Source organism: Papio anubis, chromosome 8 (assembly GCF_008728515.1).
Source record: "Papio anubis isolate 15944 chromosome 8, Panubis1.0, whole genome shotgun sequence".
In the NCBI taxonomy this organism is placed as follows: domain Eukaryota; kingdom Metazoa; phylum Chordata; class Mammalia; order Primates; family Cercopithecidae; genus Papio; species Papio anubis.
Window position 1 is genome coordinate 63,946,920 of NC_044983.1, and position 23,060 is coordinate 63,969,979.

Genomic DNA, 23,060 nt, shown 5'->3' on the forward strand with positions numbered 1-23,060 from the left:
GTCAAAGGGAGAGGAAATTTATAATTTGCTAAATTAGTCAACAATTCACTGAAGCTGTTTTCAATTTAGTCGGTAAAAGGGGTTGAATCACCACAGGTAGTCCTGGGTTTGGAGTGCTGTTATGAAAAGATGCCAAGTGGAAATCTGCACCTTATATTTTGACATCATTAGTCCAAGCTCTGCAGTGGGACCAGTGTGACCATGGGTGCTGTTTAGAGAACAGGCCTAGTCCCATCCAGCATTTTAGTTCAGCCAATCAGTCTCTCAGGATATGCTGTAAGTAATGTGCATGGCCTTGAGATCACTAGGGCTATCAGACAGCTATTATGTTCCCTTTTACTTCGGTTCTGCTGTTATCATTTAAACACTCAGGAGAACGCGGAGCACCAGAACTTGTGTGACCCTAGTTAAATCCCCTGAGTTTTCCTTGCATGCTGCGTAGTCTTGAACAACTAGACCCGGCCTGCAATGGGAAGCATTTCCAGGCATCTCCATGGTTTACGTGGATTCCTTGACCCACTTGGAGAGCCCATAGTCGGGTGAGTGGGCCCTGGGCAGAGCTGGGCAATTTGTCCTTAGGAAACTCTAGCCAATTGTGCCTTTGAGATTTAGGTCTCAGGAATCTTGCCATGTCAGCCTATCCACAGCCAACTGCCTGCACTCTGGGGATACTACAAAATGAAGCACATTTCTAAAACAAGTCAGAAAATCAATAGACCCCTATGAGATAGGTGCTATCTTGCTACAAGAAAATCATGATAGACATGATGGTAATTTTCATAATAATATCATTTCCTGGAATCCAGAGAGCAGGTTTTACCACGAGTGTGGTGAACAGCCTGGGTGGTTGGCATTGGAGAAAAAGGAGCAGGTTTAAAACCTTCAGCATTGCTTCATCCACAGCCATGAAGATGTGCAAAGGGGCAATGGCGTTTTCTAAACCATAGAATCTAATTTTTGGAGTTTGCTAATTCATATGTTATTTTTAGTGAAATAGACAATCTGATCATGACTCGTGAAACAAGAAATTATCATCAACGTGTTTGTTCTACCAATAAAGACACCTCAGGCAATGGTAATACAAAAGTCACTGTCAAACTTTTCCATGCCTTTTCTAGGCTGTACAAGCTGTGCGAGCCGCCTCCCCCAGCTGGAGAAGAATGAAAAGAATTCCCAAGAAACCAGGCAGGCAGAAGCTCCTGAATGCTGGACTAGACAAACTACATGCTGGCTAAACATTCTCCACTGAAGACAAATCAATGCTCTTTTTTTTTTTTTTTTTTTCCTGTAAATCTTTCTCCCCATTGCAAACAAGTAGTGTTCAGTTTATACTTGGATATTTATGCTGGAAATGGAAAGAAGTTCAATCAGATAGTTCAGCATCACAAACTGATGTCTCTCTATATTGACATTAAGTATTCACTTTTAGAGTAAAATCCATCCCTGGAACATAAAGAAAAAAATATTAGAGATTTAAAAAATTAACCACCATGCCTCCTCTCCCATTCATTGCAATTGTGTTATTATGTTTGTTTTCATCTTTTCCAAGTGGACACACGTAATAATGGAGAGTTCCTCTTGAAGAAGGCTATTATTGAAGAAACCTGGTGACATTTTGCAAATCATGAAAAATGTTAAGGACAATATGGACTGTGTGGTATAGATTTTCAGTCCCCCATTTGCAAGAGAGAAAGTCATTAATGTGTAAAAGGTGTGAAAAGCATGCTTTACTCTTTCTCCTCAGGGCTTATTTCTTATTAGAGGAGAAGAGAGCTGACTAAGGCCTCCAGCAAGACTCACTTTCTTCTAGCTGCCTTTGGGCATCCTTTTTTCTTGTGGACAGCTCTAGCAAATCAGTGCTATTTTTGGTGTCTGCAATGGGCATGGCTTCCTTGGGCCACGTATACTGGGTGCTGTGCCATAATGGCCCTGGGGATCAGAGAAGCGCAGGGAGGGGAACCAGGATGAAGAAGGGGACAATAAGCCTATTTTAAAACTAAACCTTTAACTTAGATACCTAAAACTCTTAATTTTATGAAGGCTCTCATATGAGAGGTCAGACTCTTCAAAGAATACAACATCATGAGACTTTTTCTGTCAAGATATATGTATAAGATATGAAAATAAGGCTTTATTTGTACTTGTAAAGGACCGTTAGGGAGCTTGATAATTTGTGGACGCACAAGGTATATTCTATCCTCATTCTAAAGTGTATGTAATGTTTATCATTTCCACATTGATGCAACAACATTGTTTTTAGCATAGTAAATACAGGAATACTTATTTTAAATCCATAATTTTCAAACAAAACACTCATGATTGTGGTAATTATATGGGCTTAAGCTAATTTAGTATGTGAAATGCTTTTCACATCTAAAGTATGTGCAAACCATTATTAATTTTTTTTTAAATTTTTTGAAGCTGAGTCTCACTCTGTTACCCAGACTGGAGTGCAGTGGTGCGATCTTGGCTCATTACAACCTCCACCTCCCAGGTTCAAGCCATTCTCCTGCCTCAGCCTCCCAAGAGCTGGGACTACAGGCATGCACCACCATGCTCGGCTAATTTTTGTATTTTTAGTAGAGACGGGTTTTTACCGTGTTGGCCAGGCTGGTCTTGAACTCCTGACGTCAAGTGATCCGCCCGCCTCAACCTCCCAAAGTGCTAGGATTACAGACATGAGCCACTGCTTCCAGCCCGTTATTAAATTTTAATTTATGAAATTTGATCATGGTTTTCAAATTATTATTAAAAACCTTTATCATTAGCCGTTATGTATTGAATAACAAAAATACCATGTTACACGTGTAGGCAATATGTGTATACTACTAGGTGAGGTAATAATAATTGTTATTTGGCACAGAAGCTCTTGAGACTTTTGTGAGAAGTCCAGATATAATGAAAAACAAGGAACCTAGCATCAGAGTTTTCAAGAAAAAGTTGAACACTTTGAATTTAATAAAGATACCTTTACATTAATAACTTTCAAGGATTTAACATTCGTAGGGCTAATGAGTGAACACAGCTGATTAGCTAGCAAGTCCTTTCATATTGTCATGACTGTTTTCTCATCACCGTCCTGGAAGCAGTAATCCTCATTAGAGGCATGAAAGGGTCATTAAAATGATTTCAGTTGTAGTTTGCCGTATTTCATGGGGCAAATTATCAGCTATTATGGTATTTATAAGCTAACATATTTTATATTTTTAAGGATCTACTTTCTTCATAATAGAATGTGCTTCATATTATTTTTAGGGTTAAACATAAGCATATCGTCTATCATGCTCGGTACTTACTAAATGCTCAAAAATTAGTAATGGTTTATATTAACATCAGTCACTACAACTTCTGCTCATAATAAAAATTGTAGCTAACACTTATTAAGGGATTACTACATACCCAGTAATAGCTCCAATTGCTTTGCCTGTATTCTGTTGTTATTGCTTCACTTAATCCTCATAATGATGTGACATGGTACTCTTTTAATCACACCCATTTTTAGAGTTGAGGAACCAAAGCAAAGAATAGCCCAATGACTTGCACAAAGTCACATGATTGACAAGGGATAGAACCAAAATTTGAACCCAGGAAGTCTGCCTTCTTAATGCATTATGCTGCTTTTCCTTATCAATATAAGAACTATTGTAATATTACAATGATTTGTAAGTAAATTTGGAGTTATGTGGCATGTGTTGTCATTAAATTATACATCTTGTATTAAAAAACAGTGAATGGAAACATGTAAAATCCTTTAATTATATGAAAATTATAGGATTTCCTGGACATTTTACAACTCTGGATGGACATTTTACAACTCTGGATGCACATTTTGAGGTAACTCAACACTGTTGCAATCTGAAAAACTATTTTGTATCATATTCCTCCTCATCAAAAATAACAGTTTTAGATAGTATATCGCATAATACTTTATTATAATTCCAACACAGTGGTAACAGTAAAAAAAATACCTAATGGATGAATGAAGAATGACAATTTTTTCAATGCCATATGTACCTCCATGCGACATTGGGTATGAAGAGGTCTTGAGGTTTTAGGACGTGTTTACCTTAATGCTACATGCTCCTCTGTAACCAGTGCACCTTGAAATACTGCTAAAACCTGCTAACTTCTTCCAAGTTCTGAGCATGGACAACCCCCATCCCCCCAACCTAAAAGGGAAGGTCATGCATAGAAATTTTGGATCTTAACTTAGAGCCCGACTCAAAAATAATTGTGAACTAAAAATTCTTAGTCAATACATCTTAAGCATTCTATTATCTCCTATAATTTTTTCTAATATTAATTCCAAATATTACAAAAGTTAATGTGATATTAAAGTATGAAAAATTTGAGAAGATTAGAATTTTACATGTATTTCCATTCCTATTTAAAGAGAGAAAAGGGGCAGAGAATTTCTGTGCTAATTTTACTTATATTAGATATATAATATTGAATTTATAGTATAAGCTTTATTTTATCAATTCACAAATCTGAAGTCTCATACTGTTTTCTATCTCTTTAAAACATATTCTTCTGGTGGCTTGGATTCACTGTGCATTCATTGGCCACCCTTTTTGCAGCAAATTTTAAATCAATTTAAAATTAGGTAAACTTTTTATGATACTATAACATATATGACATTGAAATGACATTGGTTCTGAATCTATTAATTTAAATTTTGGGATCATTACATTCAGAATGAAATGAAATTGACCTTGACACTAACTTTGATAGCCGAGAAAATGAATGGGTAAACAAAGCCTAAGGGTCATGTTAATTAATTTAACAAAACAAACTATCTTCAGTCCTTTGGGCTTGTACATTTTATAGATAAAATTAGTATTTATTGATTTGGAAGCATTCAATTGAGAGTAAATGACTCTGTGTTTTGAAACTAATACCTTTGCATTTAAAATACTAAAGTATTATTATGTTAGTTCAAGTAGATCTTTTCCTGTGTAGCATGATTTAATGCAGAGCAGTGGGTATATTTTTATTCATTTATACTTTTGAAAAGCCATAATATTGAAATTTAAAATGAATAGTCTCACTTTAAGGTCATTTTTACTTTACATTTTAGTTTAAAGGTCATTTTTAGACTTTATGTGCTAGTGGTATTGAAACTAACATTTAATATTTGACTAAATTGCTTGTGAATTTTTGGAAACTATGTTTAATTTTTAAAGACATTGTTATGTGAATTATCTTACTAAATTATCGCTTAAGAACTCTCTCATAGCAGTAATTTCATTAACACGTATACATACTAACCAATTTGCTAAATGAATTGTCGGTTGTCTTGCTTAAGTACTAGAGCCAAGCTTTGAAATGACTTAAAGTGATCTGAATTTTGATTGAGAAAAATAATCTGTCTTCTGTCGAATGTTTGAACTTTTAGTGATGAGTCTCAGCAAAGTTTCACCCTGCATTAAGCAGAACAGGTGGGGGAAAATTGCAAGAAGGGTCTGTACCAAAAATGGCCCCAGGATATTCCATTGAACAAATATTGACCATTATCTTGCTAGGTGCTACAACTCCATAGTAGTCATTACAGTTAGTCTTTGGTTTCACAAAAATGTTACTGCTTCAAAGGCTTGGCATTAACAGTGTTGCCAGCATTCATATTGCCAACCATCTGCTGGTCATACATGGAAGACTGTTAAAGTGTGGTCTGTGCATCATTGAGCAATTGTTATATAGACACAAGGCCTGCTTCACTCAGGATAGCTTGCTCCTCTCACTGAGAAGAGATATCTGAAGTCTACTAAGTCTACTAAATGAGATATATATGTGTATGTTTATGCCTATATATATTGTTATACTTACTAGTTTTGTGATCATGTTATAAAAATTAATAAGATTGTTTTCTGTGAATGTACGACAAATCGAGTTGTTCAATGTATTGAATGAATGTCTTACTGTAGGCATCAGAGCTGTCCAACCATGCGTAAATATACCTGGTCTTTTGATCACTGACACTACTTTGCTCTTCAATCTGGAATCAACTGGCCTGGCTCTGCCATTGAGAAATAGCTAATTAAGAACAAAATTGTTAAATTTCAAAATTATATTTCTACTAGAAATAGCTTTGGAGAGTTAATTTTAGGTGCAAATAACAGGATAAATGCTATCTGATCAAGCATTCATTCGACAAATGTTTTTGAGGATTCATTAAGTGCAAGGCACAATCGTTGGGGCTGGTATATGTGTGGATATGTTTTATTTGAAAACCTTCATGGTGTCTCTGTGTGTTATTGATTATCTGTGTCTTTTGCTTAAAATGGCATTATTTGTAACACAAACCTAATATCATGTGTACAAATATACTGTGTGTAGCCAAGAACACTAAATTGGTAAAATGCTTTAGAAAATATACATCTGAATTTGAATATCTAATGCTTCAAGTAAATTTATTAGAGTTTCAGATGAATATATATTTTTGTAACTGCCAAGTAAATGAGTAGAACAGAGCTTTTTGCCTAAAAATATTTTTATAAGTACTCATTTACATAGTATTCATTTTTTAAATGACAAAATATCAAATTGGTTCTATAAATAATAATTGTTTTGAATATATCCATATTTAACATCATATGAAATCCAAAATTTAATGATAAATTTCATCTGGATGTGTTATTATAAAAGTCATCGTTTTTCCTTTGTAAAGTATCCATGTAACATAGCTTCCATGACTCCATATTTTATGTATGGTTAAAATTATCAAAGTGCATTATGTATTTTATATCATTTATTTTTGTCTGCATAAAAGATTGGAATAGTAACCATGTATGATAAATGTTAATAATAAAGTGAAATGTAGTATGACCAGTTCAGCTTCTTTCCATTTAAACTTAATTTCTATTGTGTCCTTACCTATTTGGACAGCAAAAAACATTAAACACAGATTTTCACCCTTCAAGAGTTCACAAGCTCAATAGAAGAAACTTGACACACGTATGAAACAACTTCTACAAATATGAGCTGGAGGGACAGTAACTGCTAGGAAGGAATGAGAGAGAAGCTTAATATGGGCCATGGCAAAGGAAAACTTCACGAGGGACAAGAGACTTACACTGTCCCCTGAATTAACTAGTCAACCTATCAAGGTTTATTTAGTACTTATTACATACCAGCCACTATCCTAGTTGCTAAAGGTATACAAATGCACGTAATTCCCAAACTCTAGGGTTATAGAGTGTGGTATATTTAAGATGATTAATGCAGTACACAATCCAAAATGGCAACTACCAAGACAAAGCAGTGGACACTAATGCAAAATGAGAGAGAAGGCAATGAGAAACACGGACTGTAGAATTCAAAGAATTTAGATTCAATCCAACATCTCTTTATGGAACATCTACAGATTACTTGTCATGCGCTGAACTAAGATGGATATTTAGTATTTAAGAACACATGTGCCATTACCCTTATGAAATTTACAGTCTAAAAGAGAAAAAAGTTGATTTAAAAAAACTACAAAAATGATGAGAGAAGCCTGGGTCAGGAAAGATCGTCAGCATTCCAGATGAGTAAGATTAAGCAACAGAGGAAGGGAACAGCAAACTTGTTAACAAAAACAGGATGAATACATGCACTGAGATGAAAAAGCACCAGATATTTTGGTGGGATGGTGAGTGGCTCGGTCCGGACTGATGATAAAGATTTGTGGATATGCTTAGAAAGAGACGTGGATAAAAAATACAGCTGGATCTGCAATGCCAGGCTAAGAAGTCGGGACATTGTACATTATGAGTATTTAAAAAATGAGATAAATAGTTGATAATAATGACAAAAATTATGAAATCCAAGTGGGGAATTTGAAGAATGTATACGTTGTTGATGTACAGGCTACTTCAAAAAAGTCAAATCAAATAATAATTGGAGGAAACCAAAATCAATAACTGGTTTTACTTTTTGGAGATTGCTGTTATACTCTGAGACTACAAATTTAATACAGTAATATGAGTGAGAAAATAGAATCAGCATGTGTCACTTATTTATTTCAGAACAGCATTCCATTTATGTTCCAGAGATGTTATTCAGTGAGATACACGCACACATAGCCCATGCAAGTATTTTGTGGTGAAAATGAGTTTAAGAAACACTGCATCAAGCAGGTTTCTCTATTATAAGACTTCTCCCACCTGCTAACGTACTAATAACCAGGGTGACTTTGGAGGACATTGATGGTATGCAATGTTTCCCAAACACACTAGAATATAGGACATGTTTTATGGGAGATTTGTTATCATTTCCTTGAAATACAAATATTCATTAAAGCACAATATGGGAAAACTATTCTAGAAACTGCATAACATGAAGAAAACAAATGGTAAGCACATTGATAGATGGTGGAGTCTTTACCTGATGGAGGTGCCATTTGGGTTTAAAGGAAGAAATGACAAAGACTTGCATAAATGGACAGTAGCAGTGAAATAGAATTAAAAGCAGACTGTGATATTGTAATTTTTATTCTCTCACTATTCATCTAGGTTCAGAGTATTAGAGGCCAGAAAAAGCATATTCCATAGAAAAATGGAAAATTTTCCTCTCCTTTTTAATCACTTCAGCCTTCTAATATGATGACATATTGGATTAGAAGACAGTTTATTATGTCAAAACTTGGCTCCAATTTACCATGACTTCTAGGCTAAATTTGTAAGGCTTGATGGTCATGACCAGGGTATCATGAGTTAGACAACTTGAAGGTGAAAGACTGATTTTTCTTCACAAAATATTAAAAAGATACATGCTAAGTGTGGAGTTTTCTAGCCTGACACTGGTTGGGCATTTGAAGATGATCTGAATGCAGTGGTATAAACAGCTCATTGATTTCTCGAAGCCAGATCTTGATGATATGGACCTCCAGGTCTGGAAAGGTATTTGTCTCACCTAGGGTCAGCCTCAACATTCCTTGAGATCAGGACATTTCCAGATTGAAATGTGGACCCATTTGCTATTAATCAAAGTGAATATATGGGCAGAAGTTTTAGTACAAGACTGTTTAGATATTCATCAAGCCAGAGGCTTCTTAGACTCGCTGCCCTTGACTCACTATGTTGCTCTCACTCAGAAGAGGCCTGTGAACTCTTTGCCAGAAAGTGATAAAATAAATTATTCCAGAGCTGTGTGCTCTGAGAAAGAAGGCAGTGATCACCACATGATATAAGAGAGTGTTCTGTTTAGGGCCCTTTAATTCAGAAGGATGAAGACAAGTGAGGATATAAATAATGGCCAGAGAATGACTAAGGACATACAGGAATTGATTGCCAGGAAATATTAGGTCTGCTGAAAACTGCTGCTGCTTTTAACTGCCCACATGTTGACTCACTTAAAAATGTTTACCCCAGAGATTAGGCATTAGGATGTTACCTAACTTCAGCAATGAGGGATCTGTAAGCGAATACAGAGGAAAAAATAGGCTATATGATGATATAAAAAATGGCTGTATGGCCGGGTGCGGTGGCTCAAGCCTGTAATCCCAGCACTTTGGGAGGCTAAGGCGGGCAGATCACGAGGTCAGGAGATCGAGACCATCCTGGCTAACATGGTGAAACCCCGTCTCTACTAAAAATACAAAAAAAATTAGCTGGGTGAGATGGCGGGTGCCTGTAGTCCCAGCTACTTGGGAGGCTGAGGCAGGAGAATGGCATGGACCCAGGAGGAGGAGCTTGCAGTGAGCCTAGATTGCGCCACTGCACTCCAGCCTGGGCGACAGAGCAAGACTCCGTAAAAAAAAAAAAAAAAAAAAAAAAAAATGGCTGTATTATTTTGTTTTCACTCTGCTGATAAAGACATATCTGAGACTTGGCAATTTACAAAAGAAAGAGGTTTAATGAATGGACTTACAGTTCCACGTGGTTGGGGAGGCCTCACAATCATGGTGGAAGGCAAGGAGGAGCAAGTCACATCTTATGTGGATGGTGGCAGGCAAAGAGAGAGCTTGTGCAGGGAAACTCTTCCTTATAAAACCATCACATCTCATGAGACAAGAACAGCACAGGAAAGACCTGCCCCCGTGATTACCTCCCACCAGGTCCCTCCCACAACACGTGCGAATTCAAGATGAGATTTGGATGGGGACACAACCAAACTATATTAGAGGCTTTTAGACATGATCTTTGAAAAGCTTTTTTTTTAAAAAATAGATTTAGGGGCTACAGTGCAATTTTGTTACATGCAGTAGTGAAGTAGTGGTGAAGTTGGGGCTTTTCATGTAACCATCACCTGAATAGTACACCTTGTGTCCATTAAGTAATTTCTCATCCCTCATCTCTCTCCCACCCACCCTCTCACCTTTCTGAGTCTCCAAGGTGTATTATTTCCTGAAAAACTTATTTGAATTATGTAAATCATTGATTGGAAAGTTAGGATAAGCTTTTTCCCTTTTTTATTGAGATGAAATTCATATAACATAAAATTATATAATGATGCAGTGATTGTTAGTAGACGGCGAAGTAAAACAGACATTTGGCCTTTGAATTGCTTTTTTTTTTTAAATTTTCTCTAATTTTTAGATGCAAAAGTTTTACATTTTGTAAGATTAAAAACTTTAAAAAAAATAGTTAACAATCCCACTAGAGTGTCTATTGCTCAACACTGGATGATATCTCTGTTCATCCAGTTCTTTCAGTACAAATGATAGCTGGAAACCAAAGTCTGACTGGCTTTAACAACCAAAACAAAAGGTAAAAAGTATGTAACAAAGCTATAGGATGCTGTAGGTGGATCTCCTGGGCAAGACCAACTCCTTTGGTTAAAATGATGTCACTAGACATTTTTTATCTCTTGACTTTCCTACCTTCTGTTTTTGTAACAAATTGATCACCAGCATCACTAAACTTAGGTTTCATACACCAACATGAAAGAGAATGTCCCAAGAGTTGTGGCAAAATCTCTGCATTGATTTAATTGGTCTGACTTGAGTCATGTGATTGTTCTGTTAAGCAATCACTGGAGCCAAGCTGTATCTCATTGGCCAGACCTGGATTACACTATCTCCCGATTAACATTGAGGCTGTCAGAAGTTTCTCGAAGAAAATCAGGGTGGTATTACCAGAAGCAGGATTGGATTCTGAGCAGGCATAAACAACAGATGGCCAAGAGAGTAGCACCAGTGTATTTATGTGCCAATCTTAATTACCTCCTTTATCTTGCATTGACATGCTAATCAGTGTATTTTCTCTTCTGTAAATTTTCTCATCTTTAAAAACTCAAAGAGGAAAGTTGTTATCTTTACACAAGACACTTGGTCCAGAGGCCAGGTTACAGTAGGTTATAAATTGAGCTGGAGAAGAGGAAGGCAAAGCAACTGTAGATCACTTTTCTTATAAAGGTGTCTGAAAAGGAGAGAACTGGAGCTGTAGTCTGAGTAGAAGGTAGTGTAAAGGATTATTTTTTCTTTTACCTTACAGATAGGGATCAATAAAGATTGATTTCTCGGTTAAGAATGAAAATGCTTAGATTTTTTTTCATGTCACTATTTTACCTAAAATGCTTTTCATGATAAAGCTGTGTAAATATTTATGTCTTAGATTTCTTTTCCTGCCCGGTGGTATTTGACTTTGGTCCTTGGAGATGTATTACACAACTATAGATTTGCATATAATAGAGGCCATTGGTAGAGGCCATTATTTTGTGGGAAAATGGGTTTAACAGTTTCAATGCATATTTGGCAGAGTGACAATCCAAACATGAGCTTCATGTTTTATATCAGGCATCCTTCAAGAATAGAAAAGCAGGCCAGGCACTTTGGCTCATGACTATAATCCCAGCACTTTGGGAGACCGAGGCGGGTGGATCACCTGAGGTCAGGAGTTCAAGACCAGCCTGGCCAACATGGCGAAACCCCATCTCTTCTAAAAATACAAAAACAAACAAACAAAAAAATTAGCTGGGCATGATGGCGCATGCCTGTAATCCCCTCTACTCAGGAGGCTGAGGAAGGAGAATTGCTTGAACCCAGGAGGCAGAGGTTGCAGTGAGCCAAGATTGTGCCATTGCACTTCAGTCTGGACAACAGAGCAAGACTCCGTCTCAATAAATAAATAAATGAGAAAGAAAAGCAGATGATTGAAATGATGCAGGTTTGTGTATTTAAATTGCACACACTATTGTACATATAATAAAAGTATTCTTAAAAAATAAGTAGAGTAAAAGTCTTTGGCATATTATTTTGAATTCAGATTTAAGCAATGAATGGAGTGTGTAATTCAGAACTTATATTCTGACTATTCCTTTTGGGATAAAGTTAAAATTCAGAGAGGTAGAAGAACTTGTTAACTAGATCATTATTAACAGGATAGTAATTGCTGCATAAATTAAAAAATAAATATCAGTGGCTTTGAACTTCAGCTTTAAAGCTGGAGTCTTAAAAGATATGTCTTGTGCCATTCTGAGTAAAAGGAGATGATCAAAAGCCATTACTCAGTGTTTGCACATCTGACACTATAAATCAGCAAAGACAAGCAAGAGGCATTGCCTATGGCTTTTCTGGAGCTTCTAGGATACATTTCAAGCATCTTTTGAAGCATACATTTCAAGCATGATTTTAACCCACTGTTATTTTAGTCCTCAACCAGAGGGAAAAGGGAAAGGACTGTGATTAAGTTTCATTTTACTCAGGAGCATTTCATACAAGTTGGTGACATATACCAGGCAGTTATTGGATGACCAAGTCCAGGGCAGCAGACTGCCCTGGATCACAAGTGATGCCAACTTTGCCTTTAGAGAAGAGGCAGAGTGAAAAATGATCTGAAATATCTGTTATGGACATGCATCAGTGGGAATACATTGGGAAAAGACAATTCTTTGAGAAAACTTAAAAAACAGAGCCTTGATTGTAACACCTGCCAATGCTCATGGGAGTGGCATTTTCTGAAATATCACAGTTGAATCACATCTCTCTTTACAAAATCATAATTATCATTATGTTAAATATGGAGACAGTGGAAAACGGTATGCCAGTGAGGAAGGAGGTGGTATTAGCAAGGAGATGTATTTTCTTTATAAAAGGCAGTAGCTAGGAGATGTATTTTCTCCATAAAAGACAGGACCAATTCTATGAGTGGTAAAAGAAATGTTTCTGATTCTGGCAGTGTGGTGGAGCCTGGGGGAGTTGTATTAACCATGGCTTTTATTTTGTGTATTCTGATGCTTTTACATCTGGCCATTGCTGATCTTGGAGGGACTCCCAGGGCTACCTCATCCATAGAAATAGTAAACAGCTCACCCCCAAGTGTGATTTTCATGTGGAAATCAACCAATCCAGAGCCCACACTCCTGGCTACCTCCTCTATTGGGCTCTCACACTCCAGGCCACTGTTCAGATGCCCTACTCACTGCAGGGCCACCTGCCAGATGACAGGGGGCAGTCCCTCTGCTCCAGAGCCCACTGAAATTATTCAAACTGGCTAATCTTTTTAGAAAAATTATTTATTTTTTATTTTAATAGTTTTGGGGGTATATAAAACTATTGAATGAGTTCTTTAGTAGTGAATTCTGAGATTTTAGTGCACCTGTCACCCGAGCAGTGTACACTATACTCAATATGTTGTCTTTTATCCATCACCCCCTTCCCAATCACCCCCACCTCACAACCCACAGTCCATTATATCATTCAGTATATTGTTGCATCTTCATAGCTTAGCTCCCACTTAAAAGTGAGAACATACAGTATTTGGTTTTCCATTTCTGAGTTACTTAGAATAATGGCCTCCAGTTTCATCCAAGTTACTGAAGAAGACATTTTTTTCCCCTTTTTATGGCTAAGTAGTATTCCATGGTGTATATATACCACATTTTCTTTTATCTACTCATTATTTGGTGGACTCTTAGGCTGTTTTCATATTCTTGCCATTGCAAATTGTGCTGCTATAAACATGTGTGTGCATGTGCCTTTTTCATATAATGACTCCTTTTCCTTTGGGTAGATTCCCAGTAGTGCGATAGCTTAGATCTTTTTAGTTCTTTAAGGAAACTCCATACTGTTTTGCATAGTGGTTGTACTAATTTAAATTCCCCCTAGCAGTGTAAAATGTTACCTTTGCACCAGATCCACACCAACATCTATCGTTTTTTGACTTTTTAATTATGGCCATTCTTGCAGGAGTAAAGTGATATCTTGATATCTCATTGTGGTTTTAATTTGCGTTTCCCTGATGATTAGTGATTTTGAACATTTTTTGATACGTTTACTGGTCATTTGTATATCTTCTTTTAAGAAATGATTATTTATGCCCTTTGCCCACTTTTTGATGGGATTATTTTTTTCTTGCTCATTTGCACTCCTTGTAGATTCTGGCTACTAGTCCGTTGTCAGATGCATAGTTTGTGAATATTTTCTCCCACTCTGTGGGTTCTCTCTTTACTCTGCTGATTATTTCTTTTGCTGTGCAGAAGCTTTTTAGTTTAAGTAAGTCCCATTTATTTATTTTTGTTTTTGATGCATTTGCTTTTGGGGTCTTAATCATGATGTCTTTGCCTAAGTCAATGTCCAGAAGAGTTTCTCCAGTGTTATCTTCTAGAATTTTTTATCGTTTGCAGGTCATAGGTCTAAGTCTACAATCCACCTTGAGCTGACTTTTGCATAAGGTGAGAAAAGGGTATCCAGTTTCATTCTCCTACATGTGGCTTGCCAGTTTTCCCAGCACCATTTATTGAATAGGGTGTCCTTTCCCCAATTCATGTTTTTGTATACTTTCTTGAAGATCAATTGACTGTAAGTATTTAGCTTTTGTGATATTAATATTTGTGTGTTCTCTTTTCTGTTCCAATTGTCTAAGTGTATATTTTTATACCAGTACCATGCTGTTTTGGTTACTATAGTCTTGTAGTATAATTTGAAGTCCAGTAATGTGATGCCTCCAGATTTGTTCTTTTTTCTTAGAATTGCTTTGGGTATGTGGGCTCTTTTTTGGTTCTATATGAATTTTAGGATTTTTTTCTAGTTCTATGAAAAATGATGATGGTATTTTTATGGGAATTGCACTGAATCTATAGATTTCTTGGGTAGTATGGTCATTTTCACAATATTGATTCTTCCCATCCATAAGCATGGGACATGTTTTCATTTTTTTGTGTCACTTATTAATTCTTTCAGTAGTGTTTTGTAGTTTTCCTTGTAGACATCTTTTGCCTCCTTGGTTAAGTATATTACTAGGTTTTTTATTTTATTTGCAGCTGATGTAAAAGGGATTGAGTTCTTGATTTGATTCTCAGATTAGTCTTTGTTGGTGTATGACAGTGCTACTGATTTGTGTATGTTGATTTTGTAACCTGAGTCTTTACTAAATTTGTTCATCAAATCTAGGAGCCTTTTGGATGAGTCTTTAGGGTTTTCTAGCTATACAATCATATCATAGGCAAACAGTGATAGTTTGACTTCCTGTTTTCCAATTTGGATGCTCTTCATTTCTTTCTCTTGCCCGATTGCTCTGGAAAAATTTGCTAATCTTAAGCCTGCTTACCATGCCTCACCATTTCCCCTCCATGGAAACCACAATCAAGCTTCCTGTCCACATTTCCCTCCTCTCCCTTTGCCTCCTGCCTGACCTGGTGCTTGCTTATGGGGCCCTTCATGGTGTAGCATGCCCCTTTCTCTTGGGATCTGCGAGTACATAACAAACATCTTTTCATGGCAATTGTTTCCTGATCTCTTGTCCTCACCATACCCAAATAATAATGAAATCTATTTTAAAACACAGATAGGTGGGCAAAAGGGAGCAGGAGTAAATTTCTTCTAAGAATATCTGAGAATATGACACTAAAATTACGCTGGATAATCAGATCACCTCTGAAGCTATTTTGTGACCATCCTAGGGAAAGACTCTTATTTTCAACTGCTTGAAGAAACTTCCATAGGGGTCATCAGGGTTCACCAGCATCATCTCTTGTACTTCAGAGTCCTTAACTCATTGTACTGGGATATACCCAACTCTCATATAATACTAACAATAACAATAATAGAAATGATTTATTCAAATGGCATGTATTGGCATATTAGCACCTACTGTGTGCCAGCACTCTTCTCAGCTCTGGGGCCACTGTGATAAATTAAAACAGGAATTATTGTTCTTATGAGGGAGATAGCAAATGAAATAATAAACTTCATGGTATATGAAATAACTTCATAGAAGATTAGCGCTTTATTTATTTGCTTATTTATTTATTTATTTATTTATTTATTTTTAAGATGGAGCTTTGCTCTTGTTGCACAGGCTGGAGTACAATGGCGCAATTTCAGCTCAGTACAACCTTTGCCTTCCGGGTTCAAGTGATTCTCCTGCCTCAGCCTCCTGAGTAGCTGGGATTACAGGCATGCACCATCACCCCCAGTATTTTTAGTAGAGACAGGGCTTCATTATGTTGGCCAGGCTGGTCTTGAACTCCTGACCTCAGGTGATCCACCCGCCTCAGCCTCCCAAAGTGCTGGGATTACAGGCATGAGGCACTGCACCCAGCTGATTAGCGCTTTAAACAATATAAAGCAGAGTAAAGAGACAGTGTCCTAGAGAACTGCTGATGAATACAGCAGCAGGAACAACAACAGCAATGGTGATCATAGAACAGTTACCTTGTGAGGAGCAGTTTTTACAAACCATGTGGATACGTCTTACTTGGATGGCGCTGTTCCTTCTTACAGCAAACGTATGATCTATTTACTATTGCTATCTTCATTCTACAATAGAGAAACTGAGGCTTGCAGAGATTTAACAACTGTGTTTTTCAAAATTTTTAGTTGTGGTAAAATATACACACCATAAAATTTACCATTATAACTGTTTTTAAATGTACAGTTCAGTGGTGTTAAGTACGTTCACACTATTGTGTAACCAATCTTCAGAACTCTTTTCATCTCACAAAACTAACACTACATACTCATTAAACAACTCCCTTTTGCTCCCTCCTCTTAGCCCCTATCACTCCAGTTACATCATATAAATGGAATCACACAGTACTTGACTTTTTGTGGTTAGCTTATTTCATTTAGCACAGTGACCTCAAGGTTCATCCATGTTGAGCATGGGTCAGATTTTCTTTCCTTTTTAAGGCCGAATAATAGTCCACTGTATGCATAACACCATGTTTTGTGCATCCACTCATCTGTTGATGCACATTTGGGTTGCTTCTACATTTTGGCCATTACAAATAATGCTGTTATGAACATGGGTGTTCTAACTGGTCTTCTTGCCTACTGTCAAATGCACCAAACTCATTAAGGTCTTTCTTGTCCCAAGGCATTTATACTCTTTCCTCTTCCAGTTAGGTGCTTCCCCAGATATTCTCGTGGTTTAGTCTGACACTTTGCTCAAGTCTGCTCAAACATTACCACCTAGGAGAAGCCCTCCTTTTCAACTCCATCCCCAGCCATGGCTCTCTGTGTCCCTTATGTTGTGATATCTGTGTACCTCTTACCTTGTCAGTACCTGAAATCATATTATATACTATATTTATTTATTGCCTGTCCCCTCCTTCCTTCAAATGTTACCTTTAAGAAGACAGACTTGGCCTGTTTCTATAATGCTCTATTGTCGATGCCTAGGACAGTGCCTGGCAATAAGTAGGGGTAAATATGTATGTATGAATGAATGAATAAATAAATGAATGAAGTGGTAAAATTTTTATTTGAATCTAGGCCTTCTGCTTTCAAAACCCCTGCAACAATGCCACCCTATCTTACAGTTGGAGGAAAACTTGTGGTTAGGATAGGTGGTATCAGAGATGAAGTCCCAAAAGTATTAACCAAACTCTGAAGGTAAGTGGAACAAGTTCTAGGCATAAGAAATCATAACTCAAACAATATCCTTACGGCGGGTTGAACAGTAGCCCCCAAAAGATATGTCCTTGCACTAACACCTGGAAGCTATGAATATTACCTTGGAAAAGGATCTTCGAAGATGTAATTAAGTTCAAGATTTTGAGATGAGACTGTCCTGGATTATCTGGATGGAACATAAATCCAATGACAGATGCCCTCGTAAGTGAGAGGCTAGAGATTTCAGACATAGAGGAGGCCATGTGAAGACAGACAACATGACCAAACCTGGAAGATTTTATGCTAAGTGAAACAAATCAGTCACAGACAAATACTGCAGATTCTCACTTGTATGTGGAATCTAAAGAAATCAAATTCAGAAACAGAGAATAGAAGGATGGTTGCCAGGGGCTGTGGGAAGGGGATGGGGAAAATGGGCTTTTGTCAAAGGGTACAAAGTTGCAGTCATAAGTAAGTTCTGAAAATTTAATGTACAACATGGTAACTGTAGTTAGTAACAGTGTATTGTATAAATGAAATGTGCCAAGTTAGTAGATTTTAAGTGTTCTTACCATTTAAAAAAAAACAGGCATATGAGGTCATGAATATGTTAATTGGCTTGATTATGGTAATCACTTCACAATGTATACAGGTATTAAAACATCATGCTTTCTACCTTAAATATATACAACTTTTGTCAACTACACCTCAATAAATCTGGAATAAAGAGGCAGAGATCAGAGTTTTGTAACCGCTAGTCAAGGAATGAATGCTTGCAGCCACTGGAGACTGGAAGAGACAAAGAAAGATTCTCCCCTAGAGACTTCTGAGGAAGTGAGTCCCTGCTAACACTTTGATTTTGGACTTCTGTCCTCCAGAACTCTGAGAGAGTAAATTTCTGTTGTTTTAGGCCACCAAGTTTGTGATAATTTGTTACAGAGGCCATAGGAAACATACAATTCTAGACTTAGTGAACTGGGGCTAGGAACCAGATTAGCCAGCGTGAAGACACGTCTTGGGGCAATACATGATACTGTGGTCCCCTGCTCATCTGCAACCAGACTGGTTCTAGCACTGGGCAGAGGCAACATCGTCACTTCCTGCTGCTGGAAGGGGTAGGGTGTATAGAGCCAGCAAGGGCCAACGGCACAATACACTGGGCTTAGCAAGCTCTCTGAGCTGCTGGGTTCTGCAATCTGTGCGGTTCTGCATGGTTTAGCCTCCAAATGGCAGAGGATTACAAAGTGCTAAAGATGCATAGCAAGTGATAAAATATTATGGGGATTGGAAACAGCCCTAAAAAGCGAATTCTTGCCCAAATGGTATAAAATTTTCCATTTCTAAGTCTTTATCAAGTATATCAATGCTTTGCTAAGGAAACCTTTCCTTCCTTCCTTCCTTCCTTCCTTCCTTCCTTCCTTCCTTCCTTCCTTCCTTCCTTATTTCTTTCTTTCTTTTCTTTCTTTCTTTCTTTCTTTCTTTCTTTCTTTCTTTCTTTCTTTCTTTCTTTCTTTCTTTCTTTCTGTCTTTCTCTTTCTCTCTTTCTTTCTGTCTTTCTCCTTCTTTCTCTTCTTTCTTTGTTTCTTTGTTTCTTTCTTTCTTTTCTTTCTTCTTTCTTCTCTTTCTTTCCTTTCTTCTTTCTTTCCTTTCTTTCTTTTTTTCTTTCTTTCTTTTCTTCTTTCATTTTCTTTCTTTCTTTTTTTTCTAGAGAATCTGAAGAACCCAGAGAAAAGTTTATTGGAATACATTTAAATAAGTTCTTCCTCCAAACAAGAAGATGAATTTAATAACCTGTTAAAGGCTCTGACATCCACATACTTCTAACATTTGCTCAGTGTCCATTTATCCTAAACCACTATTTCATATAAAATTTTCTGGGTTTTTGGAGTTGTAATCACATCAAATAAAACTATACGTTCTGCATAGCCTTACTTGGTATTTCACATAATAGCTTTTAATTCCAGAAGTTTATATTTACTATTAGAACTAATTTTTGATTTACTTTTATGCTTACACTGGCTTAATAATAGTGTTGGTATTATAAAGCAATATTAAAGGCTAGTTACTATTACTATCAATATTAAACGAAAAACTTGCGAAATTATTCCAACAATTCTTCTTCATCAGGGTAACAATCTTATGTTGTGACTGCTCTACCTGTTCAGACATATAGCAAAAGCCCTGCCCATCACTCCAATTCCCACATAGTCTCTGTTGGTTTTCTAGAAAAGTAGTGCATTTTGCATCTTCATGCAGCCAGTGGGGAGTAGTGGAAACAATAAACATACATATCTATACAAAAATAGTTGGCACGAATGACAGCTAGTCAGATACTCCGGCAAAGTTACCCTCTTTCACCTATGGTTGTATGAATTAAATAAAATGACATAAAGTACTTAACATAATTCCTTACACACAGTAGCATTTAATACATGCTAATTTTCTCTGATATATCTCCTTTCCCTTTTTCCACGATAATTTCATTTCTGTCAACTTCTGAGAAAATAACCCTTGTCCTTGTGTTATTTTATGCTTGGGTTAGCCTGCTTGTGTATCCAAAGTTTTTTTACAAAATTCAGTTTTTACGTTTTCTTAGCTCAAACTTTTATCTAATATCAGCTAGTTGCCAACTTCATAATTATTAGAAATTTCCAGATTATCAACCATTCTCATCTTGGAATACCGGTTATATAGCATTAGCAGAGTTTCTTGTATTTTTCCACTTACTATTTCAGCAAACTAGGTAGCAGCAAAAGCAGATTCCACCAGTCTCCAAATATTTATGTGTATTCATGCTGCTCTTGATCCAAAGGTCTATCTGTCTCTAGGATCCAGCAAATGGAGTAATCATTGCTGACAGATGTAAGAACTCTTGAGCTGGCCATGAACTTTGCTGGGCCTTGAAAGATGAGTATGATTCTGCTAAATAGAGTTAATAAGGAAGAATAGACAGGGTGTATGCTAAGATGGCCAGAAATTTAAAAAAATAAATAAATAAAATAAATTAAAAAAAACAAAAACAAAAACAGGGCTTTGCTAGATCAATGCTACATTGACTATTGTTACTATATTCTCTTTTATGAAAGGCTCCAAATCAGTCGTTACTAATAATGGGCATGGGGACCACAACACATGTTAATAGGTTAAATCAAAAGATCATCAAGCAGGATGGCAATGGGAATGAGCAGTGTACTGCGGAGGTCATGAACAAAATCTACTGCAGCACAAGCGCCTCTTCAACCTTTGGTAAATGTTTCAACCATAAAAGCTGAAAGCTGTAGTTTAGTTTAGAAAATAAGTGCAATTCTAGATTCTAGATGAAGGGCTCATAAAAGCTTCTCTTTGGAGATTAATATCACTATGATGTATTTGGCTTTAAAGTACTTTTCTAAAAAAGAAAATCTAGAATCTGGGTGAATATATTCAGCTTGCATGAATGTAAGATATGCTCTTCAAATGTTATACTACTAATACAGATGCATTTTATTGTGAAAAATTCTGATATACAAAATGAGATGCTGACATATGAATATCTCAATTTACCAAAAAATTATATTGAGGTAGCATAAGTAATTGTTTCCTGAAAGTTGGAAAGCATTTTTTTAAATTGTGAGAATCCCTACTGTGATCACTTACACTTATTAGATACTCATGCATTCATCAGATGAATTAGAACTCTTGGCTAACAGTGGCAAGGTGGACCATCTACTTTAGGAAGGTGGCATTGTGCAGTGGAAAGAACACAGGAGATGATTTCTAAGCTCAGGTCCTCAACTGAGTAGACTCAGCTTGGGGAGGGTCCTACATGCTGTGAGACTCTGATTTTTCATATGTGGAATTAGAGTTGGACCAAACGAAATGTCTGGTTTCTTCCAGTTCAAACAATACCTACAAGGAAGTGACTAAATGTTCAGGAGTTCCAAATGGCAAGAGAAGATTAGGAACCGCTCCTGGAAAGAGTAGAATTGGAAATGAACATTGGCAGATACATCCTCAAAATAGGTATGTTGGGTTTGTGTACCAGGAGAGCAGTTCAACCTATGGTAAATCTACAACTATGAAAGTTGGGAAATGTGGAGCCTTTAGGGGAACAGAGTGACCTAGTTTGGCTAGAACAGGAAGAATATGTAGAGAACAGGTGTGGACATGCAGGTTGGGACCACACTGTTCATTTACTCAGCAAATATATATGAAGCACTTGTTTGGTGCCAAAACTCTCCTAAGCATAGGATACCAAGGTGGGCAGTTATTAATCTCTTAGAGGAGTTTATAGTCTATTGGAGAAGAAAGGCTGTTTAACAGTTATCATGGGAGCATACAGCAAGAATATCTAATCAAGCCTGGAGGTGGGCAGTCATTGAAGAAGTTCTGTTTAAACTGCAACCTAAAGGTTGAATACATGTCAGCAGGTACTGTTTAAAAAGCTATTCCAAGCAGTGAAGTACCTGCCTTCCTTAACCCTTTATATCTAAATATTATTAATCAAATTTTGCACCCTATGTCCAGTAGTGATATAGTTTGGCTGTGTCCCCACCCAAATCTCATCTTGAATTGTAGCTCCCATAATTCCCACGTGTTGTGGGAGGGACCTGGTGGAAATTTATTGAATCATGGGGGTAGTTTTCCCCATACTATTCTTGTGGTAGTGAATAAGTCTCATGAGATCTGATGGTTTTATAAGGGAAAACTCCGTTCACTTAGTTCTCATTTTCTCTTTGCCACTTCCATGTAAGAAGTGACTTTCACCTCTGCCATGATTGTGAGGCCTTCCCAACCACGTGGAACTGTGAGTCCATTAAACCGTTTTTTCTTTATAAATTACCCAGTCTCAGGTATGTCTTTATTGGCAGCATGAAAATGGACTAATACAAGTAGCCAGTAAAAATGAGTCACTGACCCTTCCAATAATTGAAATTGGCATGCAAAAGAAATGTATTTACCATCCCTTGTCTAGGAGATACTATGCCAGATATAGCATGTTATCTCTTTATTTTTAAATACACAAAAGCATATAATTATGGTTTTAAAAAGGCTTACCAACAGTACTTGTTATAGTCAACAAATAGAATGTCAACAACAAATTGTTTAAGCTTAGCCAATTTTTAATAAAATGAGTTTGTTTTTTTAAACTAATATATGGAACTTATGTGGCAAAGAAGCTTCTGATTATGTTTTCAGTGCATAATGAGAGCCCAGAGGTAGAAGGCTATCCGTTTTATGTTGGGAGTTTCTTTAGCAAGATTTAACAGTTGGAGTATCTAATGAGAAAAGTCTGATGGTTGGTTTCATTTAAGGTTAAAGATTT

At 36.8% G+C, this 23,060-nt stretch overlaps 1 protein-coding gene across 3 annotated transcripts in view; it reads left to right on the forward strand.

Moving 5' to 3' along the window:
- PREX2 (phosphatidylinositol-3,4,5-trisphosphate dependent Rac exchange factor 2) overlaps nt 1-23,060 on the forward strand; it is a 303,886-nt gene that overhangs the window by 276,494 nt on the left and 4,332 nt on the right. Inside the window, exon 40 of one of the 3 annotated variants that reach the window (XM_021942408.2) lies at nt 21,632-21,875. The exons of 1 other annotated variant lie outside the window; for it this stretch is intronic. In XM_021942408.2, coding sequence (XP_021798100.2) covers nt 21,632-21,854 — 223 coding nt within the window. In that variant the 3' untranslated portion in view covers nt 21,855-21,875. Of the gene's footprint in view, nt 1-1,118; nt 6,829-21,631; nt 21,876-23,060 lie in introns of those variants that run through there. One more of the 3 variants, XM_017962076.3, reaches the window with a different exon arrangement.